The 19,139-nt window shown below is 38.3% G+C and overlaps 1 protein-coding gene across 3 annotated transcripts in view; it reads right to left on the bottom strand.

The window, feature by feature from the left end:
• Positions 1-1,342: 1,342 nt before the first annotated feature.
• The window catches only part of LOC137634432 (uncharacterized), a 59,719-nt gene continuing 41,922 nt past the window's right edge, over positions 1,343-19,139 (bottom strand). For 2 of the 3 annotated variants that reach the window (XM_068366826.1, XM_068366827.1), the window contains 4 exons: positions 14,204-14,419; positions 12,094-12,153; positions 7,214-7,431; positions 1,343-2,186 (listed from right to left, as the gene is read on the bottom strand). In XM_068366826.1, coding sequence (XP_068222927.1) covers positions 7,258-7,431; positions 12,094-12,153; positions 14,204-14,419 — 450 coding nt within the window. In that variant the 3' untranslated portion in view covers positions 1,343-2,186; positions 7,214-7,257. The remainder of the gene's footprint in view (positions 2,187-7,213; positions 7,432-12,093; positions 12,154-14,203; positions 14,420-19,139) is intronic. The other variant, XM_068366828.1, reaches the window with a different exon arrangement.

Genomic DNA, 19,139 nt, shown 5'->3' with positions numbered 1-19,139 from the left:
TAAGGAGCATTTCACGGAGCGACACAGGTTGAGCCCAGAAATAATTTCTTTAATTGGATACCTGCTCTGAAGGTAATGTGTTGAAGTCTTCAAGCTGATATATATTTTTTTTCTTTTTAAACATACTGTTTTCTAGTCTTCAATCCCCTAAAACCAAACAACAGGGATCAAAACCGAGTCTTGCATAAACTTCAAAATTTTTGGGTAGTTTTCTAATAACCATTAGCTTTAGTGCTATATCATATATCTTTATTTCTATCCAGTTCTTAGGAAAGAACTATAGCAATATCCCTGTCATTAAGCAATTATGTATCGGTTAAAGTTAATATGGAGCAAAGATTATATACACTCATTTAAGTCTTTTTCAGTACCTACCATAAAACTATAGTTACAGAAAATAATGAATTACTTTCTTAGATGCTGCCTGGAAATACACAAAGTTCCTGGTGCCTTTAAGGTCCTCATTGTCATGATCGGACCAAGGACAAGTAACAAAACTTGACATGTCATTTATTTTATTGAACATGTCAATTACGAGGAAGCTTCCTCCATCTTTTAAGAGATAATGAAAAATTGGTCATGGTCATACATTGTCTGTGAATAAAAGTTTGTCTAAGAAGATATAGACTTTGGGAAAAATAGAAAACATTGCTAGTTTTGATACAGCAATTAAAAAATTCTAAGAATATAATTGCTAAGATTTAAAGTAGTCGTCAAATGCTCTTAAAACAAATGAGAGGCTACGACTGAGGGAATGCAATATATACAAATAGAACAAATAACAGACTCTGAAAAAGCCCTTATTATTCAAGGCTAGTTACATTTAAGACAATCAAATATAATGTGTTTTACTATCACGATTTCACTGCATTCTCTATATTCAAAGATTGGATTGAATTGGATCTAATAATTTGGGCTAGAAGGCCCAGGAAGTTATGACATTAATGCCTTGATCAAAATTAATTATCAGTAATTTGACAAAACAACCACATCCATCAACATAATTCTTAATATGAAGGACACACTATACTCGCTAATAAAAATAATAATTTCTTGTAGTTTTAAGCAATAAAGTGATGTTACTGAAATGTAGCTATTTAAAACCAAATTTACCTTTCTTCAAATTTTGCATTTCCTGAACTTCTATCCACACTGAATACCATTCAGTAGTTGAAATTTTTTCTTTACCAACCTTATACCAAAACATGAAATTCAACATTGCAACAATTAGGTGGGTAAACACACTGAATAAAAAAAACTGGGAGGGATTTAAAATACATACTATATTCTCAATTCAATACAATATATATTGCATTTTCCAATATAAGCAATATCTCAATATCTATTTCAAAACATACCCATTTCTTATAACTAGCCAGCTCATAGTTACATAATTGGCTAATTACAATCAGAGTTTGAAAGAAAAAATATTTGTTTCAAAATTACATATTTTTTTAAAAATCAAATAAAAAACTGAATAGTGATGTCTGGTACAAAGTACTGTACTTACCTCATACCTATTATTTACTGTATAATAACGAGATACTATACACAAAATATGGACCTGCTGGGTAGCAAATGCATGCAGGAAACACTTACAGGAAATACCAGTGGTCTGTATAGAGCTCTGTTTAGTATGAATTCACAAAGTATTCTTACTCTTTAACTTTGCAATTTACTTAATGTAATAACTAAGACGACCTTGGATTTCAATAACAAAATTGAAAGTTACAATTTTTTAGCCCTAAGTATAATCATGATACAGGCTCAGTCTAAATAATTGTAATATTGAAATTTATTTCAATATCGAGTCTTTTATTATCCAATTAATTATAAGTATAAGATATCTCTTGCTTTCTCTTTAACTTTTGGAAAAGTGTCTTATAAACAATATGAGAAAAATTCCTTAACACATATTAAGAACATTACATCTTTAATCAAAACAACACTAGCAAAATATCAATGACATTCTTCAGAAGCAGATGAGGAAGATTTCTATTAATAAAAGATTGAGATATTTCAGTATCATGACTACAGGAAAATCTAAAATAAAAATGATTGGCATGATATAACTATTAATAACCACTGAACACACTTTATGTTCAGTCCAAATGACTTCTCTTTTCAGCTTTCTTCTTTGCAGACAGTGATGGAGAACTTGGACTTCTACCTCGTTGCCTGCCTCCCTGTAAGAAAATAAACTAACATGAATAATTTTTCCACACCTTAACAAACTTCAATATAATTACAACTTCTCATCATCTTTAAGAAGAAATGTAAACCTCACATTCACTGCGATTCAAATAAAGATGAAGTTTACAATTGATATGACTACAATGAACTCAACAAATAAAGCTTATAGTCTAGAAATTTCAACAGGGCCAATTAATTTTACCGTTGTGTTCTCTTTAAAAATACAGTGCTAAACATATTTGAAAAGATGTGAGCCCTTATAAAAGACAAGTTCATCACACTAATTTGCATAGCACTACCTCTCAATTAATTTGCATATTAAAATCTATTTTGCAATAAGTAAAAGACCACAGTAGTACATTTTCAAAACTCTCATATGCTAGGAGTTGAAGAGGTTGAACAGGTAAACGGTAAGAAACTTATGGGAATGCTTGAAACCAATGGGAACATTTGAAAAGTAATCAAAAGAAACCAATGGAACTGGAGGACAAAACATTGTCGGAACTGGAGGACAAAACATTGTTGCAAGGAACCTTAGTCGTCTCCAAATTGTGCCGTGCAAGGCCCATTATAAGCAACACCCCTTTGTGAGGAGGGACACTTCACAAAAATCAGTCTTCCAAAGGTGACACTGTAGATTATAAATAAAATCTATTACAGTATCATCATGTGGTTTCATACCTCCTTCAGCATAGCGATGCATTGGATTGGATTTATGGAATTTTGGCCATATTGGGACATATGGGGTGTGGGAGGTCATTCAACACTTAGGTGCAACACAGGGTAAAAACTCCCTATTACACTATTAAATAAATTTAAACCCAGTTGGATGACGAGATAGAAAATGTTCAAGTGAATTGGATATAAATTAGAAGGTTAAAAGTGGTTTCTCCAAGGGACTAAGGGGACATTTGTAATGACCTCCAAGTAATGCCAACAGTGCACTACAAGAGGTAGTGACTATATACTCTCTCTAAAGAAGCATAAAGTGATGGCGGTATATATTGTAAATTATTTGAACAGAAATCAATGGATAATCACAAGGCCAATACATGTAAATTATTACCTCACACAAAAGGGAAACTCAAAATACAGTAAATCCTAACACTTGGATCACTAGTAGCCCAATAAGTTGGACAAAACTCACTGGTATACAATGTATGCAGCTCTATCAGGCAATTCCTTAGGTACTATGTAAATACATAGTACTTTGGTTCCCCCTTCTATGATCCTTGTGGCACAATTGTTAACTACCTTGAAGGAGCGTAGATCAGTAAACTCCTACAAGTTTCTTCCCGTGATTGGTAGGAAAGTTCTCCCTAAGGAGATCGCCTAAAACAAGCTTTCTCTCTGCCCTATGGGGAAAAGCGTAGGCGTATTAACTTTTCTCTCTCAACGAGGGAAAAGTCTTCCCGAAGGAAGGATTGCCAAAGGCAAGATTTCTCCCCTCTCTATGGGAAAAGCGTAGGTTTAATAATTTCTCTCTCGCGAACGAGTGAAAAGTCCTCCCAAAGGAGGACATCGCTTAAGGCAAACTTTCTCCCACATCTATGGGAAAAAAGCATAGGCGTAATAATCTCTCTCGCGTGGACGAGAGAGAAGTTCTCCCGAAGGAGGACATCGCTTAAGACAAGTTTTCTCCTAGTTCTAGGGAAAAAACGTAGGCGTAAAAATCTCCCTGTCGTGAATGAGAAAGGAGTCCTGCCGAAGGGAGACTTGGCCTAAGACAAGCTTTCTCCCTATTCAAGGGGAAAAAAGCATAGACTTAATAATCTCTCTCGCAAACGAGAGATAAGTTCTCCCGAAGGAAAACATTGCCTAAGACAAGCTTTCCCCCAGTTCTATGGGAAAAAAGCGAAGGCGTAATAATCTCTCTCTCGCGAACGAGAGAGAAGTTCTCCCGAAGGAGAACATTGTCTAAGACAAGCTTTCCCCCCAGTTCTATGGGAAAAAAGTGAAGGCGTAACAATCTCTTTCTCGCGAGCAAGAGAGAAGATTTTCTGAAGGAGGACATCGCCTAAGGCAAGTTTTCTCCCAGTTTTAAGGAAAAAACGTAGGCGTAAAAATCTCCTCTCGTGAACGAGAGAAAAGTCCTCCCGATGAAGGACATCGCCTAAGCCAAGCATACTCCCAGGGAGAAGTTCCCCCGAAGGAGGCATAAGCTGTAGACTTGCTTTTCCTCAGCTCCAGGGGAGAAAGCACAGTCTTCGGGGACGAGATAGCAGAGGTAAAACTCATTGAGCTGTTCGCAACTCCTTACGAAGGAGGGAAGGTTGCTGACTGTCTGAAGTGGGGAAGCTTTCCCTCGGAAGGGGGGATGGATCTTTCACGCAGTCCAATTCCGAGGAAGGTTATCACTCCCTCGTAAGGGAAGGATCTCTAATCCCTGGAGGCGAACCTCCTGCCAGCAATCTAAGCTTCCCAATAAGTTGATCAAGTTGCAGGTTGACAACAAGTGTTACCTCGTAACATGGGCAGCTCATGAGCTGCCACATGAAGCGCAGGATAACGAACAGAGCGGTCGAAGCCCGCAGCCGAAGCCCTCGGCATCGCGCTCTACGTCGCTGCTATCTGGGTGTTTTCTTTTAGCCTCTCTAACACGTTTCCCTTTTCCCTTTTGCTCTCAACCGAAGAGAAGAAGGGGTGAACCCCTGCATTTTCTTTTGAGGTTTCCGAGAGACTCGAAATCCTTAACTCATTAGAGAGCAAAGGAATTAGGGAGGTTGTCCTGTCTGAAACACGGGAGCGAGGGATGGACCCCACGAGCGTATGATCGGAGATTTGCGTGTGTAGCGCTAATTGTGTGCGAACACCTGCGTGACTGGGGTCTGAAGACTCTGCCATAAGAGTAAAACTCTTGATTGTTATGGCCGTAGTGTTGGATGGGCGTACGCGAACACTCCGAGTGACAAAAGTCCGAAGACTCTCTGACCTAAGAGAAACACTCTTGATGACTTGTGTCACGAGAACCCGAAGGTTCAGCGTGATCGTGCGTGGCCCTAGAGTTTATGTTGCGAGAACCCGAAGGGCTAGAGCAACGGCAAAACGGAAGTCTCCCTTGTCACAAGACACCGAAGTGTCAGCGAGACTAAATGCACGATGACCCGAGGTTTCAGCAACTAGCTGTGAGAAAACGAAGGGATAGCGCACCGGGAAACCGAGGTTTCCTTGTCACGAGACCCCAAAGGGTCAGAGATCGAGAATTCAAAGGCGAGAGCGATCTCTCTGAAGATAGAGAGAAAAACAAGGAGAAGCGCTCTATCTGACTTTTTCTAGAGCAGACGGAGACCCTCAAACTAATATGCGAAGAAGAGGGTTCGAGGTTAGGACGTGCTTTGCCCTTAGCCGCGCTTCTGGTTTCTTAGATGATCCCTCGCACCACGACGACAGCGAGGCAGAACGATGACGAGAGGGATCGTTCTCCTCAGGTTTGTGGCACAAGTGTATATAATCTCGAGGCAGGGAGTCTCGGGGAGAGACAGAAGGCGAGAAAGAGCGAAAATGATAAAGTCTCTTCCTATTTCGCCTGTCTCTTCGGTGAGAATATCTAGGTGAAGGCGTAAACGGGCGTGTGGGAGAGTTATCTTGCACGTCTGTGCCAGCCGTAAGGAGCGCGCGCAGGAGAAAATTCCCCATAGTGGAATCATATGGGGGCGCAGGCGTGCGCGCATATCCTTACGGATGCGGGAGAAAGCTGGTGCGCCGCTAAGTGCTGGCGCGTTGATAAACCCTGGCGTGTTGCAAAGTGCTAGCGCATTGGTAAGCACTGGTGCTGCGGGAGAAGGCAGCATGGCTGCATTGTCAGAAGACCTTCTAACAGTAGAAAGTTGACACGCAGGTTTTACCTGTTGCGTAGGATGGTGTTGGGCACGTATGTGCACGTGCAGGAGAATGTTGGCGCCCGGGAGAGCATAGGAGAGCACTGGCGTGCAGGAGAGTGCCATTACGCAGAAGATTGGTGGCGCGCAAGAGTTTGTGCGGAAGGTGAGCGCATGGCGCATGATGGAGTTATGCTCTTGTTGGAGCGTATGCGCATGTTGGCGCATATGCTCTTAATGCCCTATGGTAAGAAGAAAGCGCTCTAAAGTTTGTGATGAGAGCGCTTAGTCTAAGGGCGAGACATCTCGTGAAGAGACAGAAGGCGAGGAAGAGCAAGAACGATTATGTCTCCTCCTATGCCGCCTGTGACTCCGGAGAGAACGACTGGACAAACGAGTGCGATCTCTCCTTTTACTCTTCTCTATCTCTCCCTCCTAGCCTCCGAAGAGGGGAGGACAATGAAGTGGAGGAGGAGGAGGAGAAGGTACTGTGAAGACCACTTCTACATGCTTGGCAGGGGAACCCATCCCCCACAGGGTAGCAGAACACCCAAGACCAACGTAACGGGGCATAGGGAAAGAGGATCCACATCCAGCGGTGACATGAACACTTCCTCAAAATAGAGGACATCATCTACAAAGAAAAAGTAAAAGGATTAATCAAAAAAAGAAAAAAGAAAGGCTAGTCTGCCAGCAAATATAGCAGAAGCAGTGGTGTTACCACTGTGACAGCTAGAATTCGATTGAAGGTAAACAACAGCTACTGACCGGCGGTCCCCCACCACTGTCAGGTGGGTAATTACCTGTCAGGTGGGTAATTACCTGTCAGGTCGTTAACGACCTTGTTAAGGTTTTTCTGCCGTATTTTCCAGCTCGCGCTAGAATATCTCCTATGGTAAAGAATGACGCTTTGTATTTAGTGTAGGAACAAATATGTATTTAAGCATGACAAATACTAGGCAAGGAATCTTACCATGGTGTCAGCTTTAGTATCAAAGGAGAAAAATAATTCTAAAAATAAACAATGAAAAATGAATATAAGAAATTCCCCTTAATATGTCAAATACCCATTATTCATGAAACAGTAGTTTCTTGCTTACAAAATATTTTTCACAAATGGCCTTCAAAAATTCTACACCTACTCTACAAACATACCATCTAGAGATCTTTGAACATAGACGGAGAACTTGACATATACTTACCAACTCTATTTTTCTTTAAATTCCTTAGAGCAGAAGATGGGTTTTTACTCTTTATTGAACAATGGTTTTATATCACCATTCAGTTCTTTAGCTTCTTTCAATGCTCTGCGGAACTTGGATCTACACTTTTTGTATTCTACTACACTTTCCTCTGTTTTATTTCTACGACATCGTGTATATGCAGTCCTTACAGCACGATGCAAATGCATAAGTTCAATCTAACAAGGGGAAAGAGAAGGGGAAATGTAATCATTTTCACCCAATGACCTTAAATTGCAAGATGCAATTCCTCTAATCATGATTGAGATTCAAATGATAAATGGAGTTTTTTGTCATCATAACTACAGAGGTCATTGATGCTATTATATTAACTCATTCTAATACTGGTCAAACAAAATCTTTCCTGTATGCTGGCAGGAAGAGTGCTTACCTACACTTATCTTATAAAATACTGTATAACTGAGTAAGAATAACTGATAATTGCCTGGAAGCATATCAGTAGTGAAATAAATGAATCGATTTTCTAAAACTTTTTCAACTTGACTCAATAAAAATATAAAAATTTTTAACTTCTGAATCATATAAGCTAGGTCCAGGCCTTGGAAATCAATGTTTCCCCCACAGCCAATGTGGATTTTCATAAATACCATGACCTACGTTAGACGAGAATAACTGGTTTTGGTCGTATCTAATTTTAACTAAATTACCAATCATTCTAATTAATTCCAGCTGCATGTAGAGAGAGTTCTATGTGAGAAATGATTGTACCAACTGTGATGTATGGATCATAGTTGTGGGGAATGAAAGTGATGGAGAGACAGAAATTGAATGTAGTGTCTAAGGAGTATGGCTGGTGTATCTCGAGTAGATAGGGTTAGGAACGAAGTGGTGAGGGTGAGAACGGGTGTAAGAAATGAGTTAGCAGCTAGAGTGGATATGAATGTGTTGAGGTGGTTTGGCCATGTTGAGAGAATGGAAAATGGCTGTCTGCTAAAGAAGGTGATGAATGCAAGAGTTGATGGGAGAAGTACAAGAGGAAGACCAAGGTTTGGGTGGATGGATGGAGTGAAGAAAGCTCTGGGTGATAGGAGGATAGATGTGAGAGAGGCAAGAGAGCATGCTAGAAATAGGAATGAATGGCGAGCGATTGCGATGCAGTTCCGGTAGGCCCTGCTGCTACCTCCGGTGCCTTAGATGATCGCGGAGGTAGCAGCAGTAGGGGATTCAGCATTATGAAGCTTCATCTGTGGTGGATAAAGGGGGAGGGTGGGCTGTGGCACCCTAGCAGTACCAGCTGAACTCGGTTGAGTCCCTTATCAAGCTGGGAGGAACGTAGAGAGTAGAGGTCCCCTTTTTGTTTTGTTTCATTTGTTGATGTCAGCTACCCCCAAAAAATTGGGGGAAGTGCCTTGGTATATGTATGATGTAAACAGGAACGGACTGAATACTTGGGAGTTATTTGGCATCGTAACTGCCTGGTCATTGATGCCAGCACAGAGGGAAAGACTACATATAATAAAGTGTTTTATGTAGACTAAACTAAAATAAATATATTTTTATATGAAATCAAATTATAGCTTAATTTATGTACTAAAGGTCAACATCAGTTGTTCTTGAGAGATATAGAGCTTAAACGTGCCATATTTAAGCCTTAAATGAATATCCATATTATTATTACTAGCTAAGCTACAATCCAAGTTAGAAAAGCAGGATGCTATAAGCCTAGGGGCTCCAACAGGGAAAACAGCTCAGTGAGGAAAGGAAATAAGGAAACAATAATGTGCCTGAGTGTACCTCAAGCAAAAGAATTCTTAACTAAGGATAATAAAAGACCATGGTACAGAGCCTATGGCGCTACACAAGGCTACAGAACAATGATTTTATTTTGGAGGGCCTTGCTTAGAGCTGCCTACCATAGCTGAAGTAGCCACTGAACAATTACAGTGCAGTACTTAACCCCTAGCAAACAGAATATTGCACTATGAAAGTGTTTAACCCTTTGAGTGTCATGAACCATAATTTACCTCACATGAAGACAATTTCCTTCAGCGCCAGGTGACGATACAAATGTTGGGTATTTTTTTCTTTCAAACCTCGGTAATTTTTCTAGACATAGAAGGAGGATGAAAAATGGATCTAAGCATGCATGAGATTTTACAAGAGTTAATGACAAGATTGTGGCAGTGGACTATTTATCCAATGATGAATATCGAGTCTGATGGGTTTGAAAGGGACCAAGACGAAGATATAGAAGGAGATAGTTTTCTTGGAACTTCCTATGATTTGAGGAGATACCACAGCGACAGGTCACGAGGGCAGTAAAGAAGACAAGGATCAAGGGGTCGGTTTGGGTCAGCTCCTACTTCCATTCCCCACTATGACGGTTTGACTGAAGATGTGACACAATCACCCCTACACCCTTTCACTGCTATCCTTTAAAACACAGGACTCATTCCCACGACTCCTGTTGGATTCTTCCGGGTTTTTTCACAATGGAGTTGCTTTATCATTTCATGGAAGAAACAAAAAATTACGCTATACATGAGGGAAGAGCAGCAGAGACCGTTGGTGTCTCCAACGACATTGGGCAATATTTTGGCATTGTCATAGGGCAGGGAAAAATATGTACTCTATGGCGTCTTTCTCAGCAACAATTTCACGCAGACGGCTTGAGGTGATAAAGGAGTACTTTCACACATTCAACAGGCAGGCTAGATCAAACAATAATTACCGACCAGTTGATTGTCATTCGGCCCATCATGCAGTACATCCAGGAAAGATGCCAGTGTTTGTATATCTCAAAGAAATATCTGTCGCTTCAGGAAGGCATGTAAATTACTGCATGAAGTTTAACTTTCTGCAAGGCTCAGTCAAGTTATGTTCTTGATTTCATTGTATACCATAGTGTTTCTTCATCTCTGCGTTAAATTATTTTCCAATTCATGGATCAGCATTTAGGCACAGGTTACCATGTCTTAATGGATACCTTTTTATAATTCTGTAGCCCTCACACAAGAGCTTTATAAAAATGACATTCATTGTAGTGTGACTCTCCACCTTCTGATAAGTACACCAAACTCCTTGAAGACAATGGCAAAAAACCAGTCCTTGTGTCATGGAGAAATAACGATCAGGAGAAAAGGTAATACCTTTGTCATATGTTGGTAGGATATCCGGTTAGTCAGATTGATTACTAATGCATTTAATGTCACTAGAGCAGTTCTCCCACAACCAGAGGGGCAAGTTTGTATATGAAGTAGTAGTGACCACGGAGAACTCACAACGTAAGGCAGTACATCAACTATATTGGGGGACATAGCAGTCTCACGCGGACCTATTCAACCAGCCGATTAACTATTACAGTATTTGTTTGTGAGGCCAGTCCACTGGACCAAGAAAACTGGTTTGTACCTGCTGCAGTTCACCCTTTTGAATGCCTTTGCACTCTATACTAAATAAAGTACATTAGTTAAGAAAAAGCTTTCCCTCCGTGAGTTTCATAAAGTGATTGCTGACACCTTGGTGTACTACAATAAGGGCAAATGGCCTCGCTTTAACCCCATGATGGGCTCTGCTCATTCTTTACCTTCTGATAATTGATTGATTGATTGATTTAAAGTTTTCAGGCATTCTGACATCTAAGGTCATTGACGCCGGACCTTCTGATGAACGAGACGATGGTCATCCCAGTGTCATCCTTCTCTATCGCCTGCTGCTCCTCCAATGCACAATGATCATTCAATTCCTGCTGATCCTCCTTGACTGGCAACTCCTGAAGAGGAAGAGGTAGATGACCCTTGACCTGTCTCCCGTAGGACCATTCACAATCATCAAAACTGATTAATACCTGGAAACCATCAACAACAGAAAATGGGAGGTCCCTTTCAGCATAAATGACAAGGCACAACAACGTTACAGTGCGCATTATGCTAAATTGCCTTCTGTGTCCAGCGTGACAGCTTCTGGAAATCCCGCTCAGAGAAAAAGTACTGGTTTTTTACGCCTAAGTCTGTCAAGCTGAGCCTCAAGGCTAAAAAGGTAGCAAAATAAAAGCTGACCATGTGACTCCTTTCAGAAAATATGCAAAATCCACAAGAAGTTGTTCTTGCACAGGAAGACGCAAGACATTAACCCTGTCGTGATCATGTCTGTCAAAATTACTGTCATGCTCATGACTTGTGGCCAGAGAGCAATGACGTCATGTGTCAACCTACTTACCAGTAAGTTGACATTTTGTAGCATAACTAACAAAGAAATAAAGATGAACATGAACATCAATAGATGACAACAAAGTACCAGTAAGTTGACATTTTGTAGCATAACTAACAAAGAAATTAAGATGAACATGAACATCAATAGATGACACCAAAGTGCATCATTGGATCCTCAGAGGGTTAAAGACCTCCCAGGTCACCCGATATGTAAATTTAGATCACACAAGTCACACAAATCAACAAATAAATAGAAACCCTTTACTACTACCTCAACCTTACTGATAGGTAGACTAGGCAAAAATCATTTATCATTGCTTCCAAAGGAGAAATCATAACTTTAACTATAAAAATCACTGACATGTTATAAACCACTTGGATGCTAAATGTAGAAAGAGCAATGTAACAGCTTGTTTACTCCATGGAGTTAAATAAGAATGACTGGCATTTGAGTAATCACAAGTGGACAGCGCATGAACTATAAGGGTAGTTGGTTCTAGGTCAGTGCTAGTTAGATCTCCATTACATAGAGGACACAGGAAATTACATAAAAGAAACAATTATACTTACAGAGAGCTAATACATACTTGTTGGGTGATGTAATAGAATTAAAAAATACAAGACAATAAAATAAAATAAACTATCAAACAACAAGGATTCACTACTTACGTTCCTCTTGTCCTGTCCCTTGGAATGAGCTGATCCAACCTTTAAGATGGACCCATCCATCTGAAAATTGAAATTATCATAATCAGCTTCGTTTATCTCAGTGATAAGGATAAATTATCTTTAATTACTAGCATATCAAGCCGATATCAAGAAAAACCCTTACTTAACTTTGCCAACTGTAAAATAGTTATTATGTTGTGCTAGCCTCCCCTGGGCTACCTTAAATATAAACTAAAAAGTTAAGAAATATAAACAAACCTCTACTTTCATGTATAGCTATCCTGTTCATATCTTACTTACTGATCACTATAACCTCAGTCTTACTCACATCTAACATCAAGCCACCCCTCTTCAACGATTCCTGCCATTCTACAACCCTTCTCTGGTAAGTGCTCCTCATTTTCAGTAGTAATCATCAAATCATCTGCATACAGCAACTCCCACAACTTTATATTTCTGATATCTTCCCTTGACACTTCCATAACCAGCACAAATAAATCACAAATTCTTAAAAGCAATTTCTATTTTTTCTAACCATACAAACCTGAGCCCTTTATAATTAAAGATATCGTTTCAGCATGAGCTGTAGTTTTTCGCTAAAATTGGAGAACGAGGGGTTATCTAACTGGGTTGGGAGCAGGAAGAGGATCCCCGCACCCTTTCCAGTCGGAGAGACCTCACTTTCGATCTTTCAGCCCAGGACTGAGGGGAAGTTTTATTAAAGGACTTAGGTTTATATGGCTAAGAAAACTACAAATTACTGTACTTTAAAACTTTGTGTTTTGTTCTTAAGCAACACACAAACCATTGTCCCTTAATTAGGGAGACGCATCCTCAGGACTACAAAAGCAGCAGCAAAATACTGAAGAAACATCATATTTTCTTCAACTTCCCTAACAACCTCCTCCAACAAACTAGTCACCTTCTCATCAAATAATTACCTGTACATGATCCTATGATTGTTTACGATAGTTTTAAAAGCATGATTCATGTGAGTTTAAATGTTTCAAAAACAGTGTATTTTCTTAGCATGACACAGCGAGGCATAAAATTTTCTATCAATATCTACCTACCAATTGTTTTACAAATTGATTATCAAAAATATAATGTGTGCATGTATGTGCAGCCGCTGGATAAAATTAGCTTGACCAAACTTGATCATGATAATAACAGCTAGTCATAAATAGTGTGTAATATTTACTTCTAAAAATTTAAACTATAAAAGCCGGTATTAAAAAGTATGTAATACAGTACTTACTTATAAAAGTTTAAACTAAACCACCCACCCGTTGAGATATTACCGCTACAGTTATTGAATCCTTTCACAGGCCAGACAGTACGACATTGTATCCCTATTTCTCACGTTACAGCTAATTTTTCCTTTGCCTACACATACACTGAATAGTCTGGCCAATTCTTCCCACATTCTCCTCTGTCCTCATACATCTGCCAACATTGAGCTTACAAAACTATCATTCTTCCCTTAAGCCGTTAACTACTGCACTGTGATTGTCCAGTGGCTACATTCCACTTGTTAAGGGTACAAGAGACACACTAGCTATGGTCAGCAACTCTTCAAAGACGACACTCCAAAATCAAACCATTGTTTTCTAGTTTCAGGTAGTGCCATAACCTCTGTACCATGATCTTCAACTGTCTTGGGGTAGAATTCTCTTGCTTGAGGGTACACTCAGGAATACCAAACTATCTTATTTCTATTCATCTTGTTTTAATGAGGTTTTTATAACTTATACAGTATATGAAATATCTATTTTAATGTTGTTACTGTTCTTAAAATTTTTTTATTGTTCATGATTTTCCTAGTACTGAAATGTATTTATTTTCCTATTTCATTCTCTCACTAGGCTATTTTTCCCTGTTGGAGCCCTTGGGATTAATAGCCTCCTGCTTTTTCAACTAGGGTTGTAGCTTAGTAGTAGTAATAATAATAATAATAATAATAATAATAATAATAATAATAATTACGTGGAATATAGAATAATCATTTGGGTGTAAAATTTCCCATTGTAAATTACATGCATTTTGATGTTCATTACCTTAAATGCCAAATCTTCTACAGTATTAAACAATGAAAATCTACCAGACTCACCTCATGTGGACCATCATCAATGGCCTCTTGAACAGAACTCCCGACAGCAAACCTAATAAAGCCATATCCTCTAGAAGTGCCTCTGGAGTCTGTAGTTATACGCGCCTCTTTAATCTCTCCGTATTTGCAAAAGTAATCATAAAGTGTCTCCTCATTTGCTTCTTCACTCAAGTTTCCAACAAATATTGTGCATGGCTCCTCTGGGCCCCCGGCAGACTGAAAATAGTGAAATATCAATCTACTATAGCTTTATAGAGAGGGGTATATTTTTGGGAAAATAATTCATTACCCCATGTAGTAAACAAACCACAATTACCATTACAGTAACCCCTCAGCTTAACTGAACTTAATACATCATATTTTGTAATTTATTCATTGTTAGAAGCGATGAATTTTATGGAAAAATCTTCTATACTGATTGGTAATTGTATTACATATAATGAGTATGTGGAATAGGATTTTTAATTGTAGTATAATAAAGATTACAGAGTTAACGAGGTTAAAGCTATATTCACCTGAAATAAATTTAATGTTGTATGTACTTACAATATTTCCCTTCCTAACTAAACCTCATAGAATTAAACCTAAAATTATATACAAGGTACAGTAGGGTCCCGAATTACACGTGTTCTAATTACGCGATTCCTCAATTACGCGATCGATAGTTTTTAAAAATTAAATTTCCTGTATCTGGGAGGAGCATTCTAAATCCGCGAGTCAAGCACCGCGAAGCGTAGGAAATCTATTGTTTTCTTAATTGTATTGGGGGGGGGGGTGATGGTTCCCCGATGTCTGAGAAGGGGGGGGGAGAATGTGAGAGAAAGATTTCTGTTCAAACATTTTAAGACTAGTTTTGGATGAAAAATTTTAAGGTTTGCCCATCTGTTGTGTGAACTTCTCGCTAGGCTAGCCTAACTGTCCAACCCCTATATGTATAATATTCCATATTTGTACTAATTAATTTTTATACTTACGTTGTGATTATGGTGAAAAATCCTTATTCATTAAACTTTAAATTAAAAACCATCAAAATCAACAGTGCCATTTGAAATATTGAAAAGTTTCCAAAAAAAAAATCAACAGAACAGCATCGTCATAGGAACACCTTTGTTGCTTTCGTGTGCAAGACTACCGCTATCATCCAATAGTAGTGCGTTGTGCTCCGTTTCATCTAAATTGTTTGAAATTCTTTTATATAGTACTTTTGAAACCAAAAATTAAATAAAATAAAGACTATTTTATATCATGCTACTGCCAAACATGTCACTACAACCAAACCCATTACTTTGTTTAGTACGATCCATCGCCGATCATAACGAACTCGCTAACCAATTTTAACATCTGTCTATAGGTTAACTTTTGCGGCAAAAGATATCTTACCAGGTACTATGTAATAATAATGTTATAATTAATGTTGTTTTATTTATCCTTAGAAAATCAAAATAAATGAAATACGAGCAATTTTGTTTCGTGTTTTTTTTTTCCTAAAAAAACGCCTCCTTAAAAGGAAAACTTTTTTTTTACGTTTTATCGTCGATCATAAACGCATTTACTCCTGAAAGTGATATTGAAGAGCTTTTACTAAAGATGTTATCATAAATAAAGATTATAAATAGGTGGTAAAATATCTATAATTAAAGTGTAGCAGCATCAAGAAATGTTGGGGTTCGCCCTTTACATAAGAATGTACTGTACATTGGATTAGACAGAACGTAGAAAAAATCAATTAGGGAAAAATCGGTATTCGATATCCTCTTCATCAGCATCGTCAATCGGGCTTTTTATTTTTTTTATTCTCAGTCGCTAACTAGTTACTGCACTGTCAAGATCTGCACACATTCCGATAATTCACATTTGAAGGTTTTCTAGGAGAGGATGGATAGAGAAAATACCGAACTATATAAAATGTTTTTTTAACCTGTTAAGCGTCACCCACGTGATAAACCGTTCACCACGATCTACTCGGTACCGCCTTCACCTGTATATTCCGTCCATGACTTTAATTGCCTTTTACAAGCCGTCAGTCTCGTGATATTACGTTTACTCGTATAGTAAGTATAGGATCACCACTTGGCAACACTCTCAGCATATGGGGACTGTGAACAGAAACTTATATGATGTCTGGCAACTATTTTTCTGAAGGTAGCTTGATGTTGGTAAACTGGTTTCCTATCATTGCGCTCGGGCGTTCATGCATAAGTGGTTATTTGTTGTTCCTTTTGTAATGAACGGTCTAAAGAGGAAGGTTATTTCTTTAGATGAAATAAATGATATTCTTGTTGAGGAATTTGATAATGATAACCTGTTTGATAATGAGAGTACTAGTTCTGAATCCTCCAGTGATGAGTATATTGAAGAAACAAAGTTTTCTTTCGATGCCGAAAGCGAAAATGACTTCTCATTACCGAATGACTGGACAACGAAATTTCACAAAACTATTAAGGGAAAGGAAACGCGCGGAGAGAGAGAGAGAGAGAGAGAGAGAGAGAGAGAGAGAGAGAGAGAGAGAGAGAGAGAGAGAGAGAGAGAGAGAGAGAGAGAGAATAAAGTGGATAAATAATGCACAAATGTATGACGAACATATTTGAAAACTATGCAGGAAACGATATGAAGAGAGAGAGAGAGAGAGAGAGAGAGAGAGAGAGAGAGAGAGAGAGAGAGAGAGAGAGAGAGAGAGGGGGGAGAGACTTATCCCTTTCCTTTTGTTGCTTATCCAGGCGTAAGATTTACGATTGAAGATAAAAAGAACCCATTAGAATATTCAGTATTACAGTAGGGTCCCGAATTAAGCGTGTTCGAATTACACGATTCCCCTTTTCCACGATCGCTATTTTTCAAAAATAAATTTTCTGTATCCACGAGGCTGTTCAAAGTTCGCGAGTCAAGCACTACAAAATGTATCAAATCTATAGTCTTCTTAAGTATATTGGTAGCCCTAAATACGGTGATTTATAATAAATGTTACAAAACAATATTAACATTACATTTCATTAACATAATTTCATAATGAATAGCCTATTTAAGGATAAAATTCCACATCAACAATGAAATCAACTGTTAACTGTGCGAGTCCAGCTGACAAAATGTAAACAGAAATGTGGTTACGTTCTCGGCAATCTTTATCTTTCTCCAACCTTACGATAATTGTAATGGTAGTGTTAATGATGGTATATTATAGCATTATTTTTGTTTAGTACAGTATATTTAAAAGCCTTATTTTTCCCTCTGGGCGTTCAAGGTTTTCACGAGTAGACTGGGTTCGTTTATCGGCAGTGAATAGCCTAAACTTCGGTAACGAGTCGTCAATATTTTGTCATATTTTAAACAGTAGGCTATACATTTGATTTGCAAACATTGGTTTTGTAGAGTAGACAGTAAAATAAAATCTAGAGAGAGAGAGAGAGAGAGAGAGAGAGAGAGAGAGAGAGAGAGAGAGAGAGATTTGATGGCAGAAATCTCTCTCTCTCTCTCTCTCTAGATTTTATTTTACCGTCTACTCTACAAAACCAATGTTTGCAAATCAAATGTATACTGTTTAAAATATGACAAAATATTGACGACTCGTTACCGAAATTTAGGCTATTCACTGCCGATAAACGATAACAAACCCTTTAATGCAAACTAACTGTATCCTTTGATATTCCTCTATATTTATCACGAATTCCTTCTATACCTCCTCAGACACTCTTATCTCAAATATCTAAATTATTCTTATCACAACTAACACCATCTAGTCATTTTCATTCCATTATATCTATTATTCCTCTGGATCTTATTCCCTTTCCTTATTCTGTTTATTCGATGGGATTCGTTTTTCCCTTTACCGTCTTTCAGAATCTATTTTTAGCCACTGGCAACCAAATCCCCCCTTCCCCCGTCTCCTACCGTCTCCCCTGCCAGTCCACCCAGCCTATCTCATCACCCCCCACCTTCATCCTCCCCTGTTCTAGGTCTGTAACCTTCTGCGTCATAATATCTCTCTCTCTCTCTCTCTCTCTCTCTCTCTCTCTCTCTCTCTCTCTCTCTCTCTCTCTCTCTCTCGTTATACAATACTTACAAATAGATGAAGAAACCAAAATCGGTTTTCTTGAAGTGTCAATTAATTACAAAACGAAAAAATTATACCGTGTATACATCCATTTCAATCATAGCTTAAAATACGGTAACCGATTTCGTCCGCAAACCACTATTTTTTAGGAAACACCACTCTATTCCAGAAAATTTTTACTCTTTAAATGTCAATTGCGCTATAATAAAACATGTACTTATGTTGTAAAATTTCGGGTGTGTTTTAAAAATCGAGTATTGCTAACTTATTTTTGTTTTACTTTTGGCTGTGATCACATCAGCTGATGTCTAGCTTCCGCGCGAATACAATAACAAAGAATTGTTTACACCATTTCTTAACTTATTCAAACCATCTATACAGTTAATATTACATAAACACCAATGTGTTATAACCTATCATATTTATTGTTTAGTACTTTAAAACCACCCCTCTCTCTCTCTCTCTCTCTCTCTCTCTCTCTCTCTCTCTCTCTCTCTCTCTCTCTCTCTCTCTCTCTCTCTCTCTCTCTCATCGAACGTTATAGCGGTAACCTAATTGTTCGGTGACTTTAAAAATAGGCCTAGTACTTTCTTCTTTACCTTTTTTGCATATGGATCCATAATTGAGGTGGGTACAAGTTGACTTATAACTGAAGTTAGGAAAAGTATTTTGGATATGGAAAGGACAATTATCTTTCGTAACAGTTTAGAATTATCGTAAGTTATCACTCTGTCATTAGCGGCAGTTTGCTATTGTGGATTAAACGCATAAGGAAAAAAAAATTTCCAGCTTTGCTACGAATTTAGGAATTTATATGGATACGGTAAGTAAAATATTTGTAATAACATAATGTTTACTAAATGTTTGTAATATCATTAGTTATGACTT

This window comes from Palaemon carinicauda, chromosome 44 (genome assembly GCF_036898095.1).
Source record: "Palaemon carinicauda isolate YSFRI2023 chromosome 44, ASM3689809v2, whole genome shotgun sequence".
NCBI lineage: Eukaryota > Metazoa > Arthropoda > Malacostraca > Decapoda > Palaemonidae > Palaemon > Palaemon carinicauda.
This window is presented reverse-complemented; position numbering and strand designations above follow the sequence as displayed.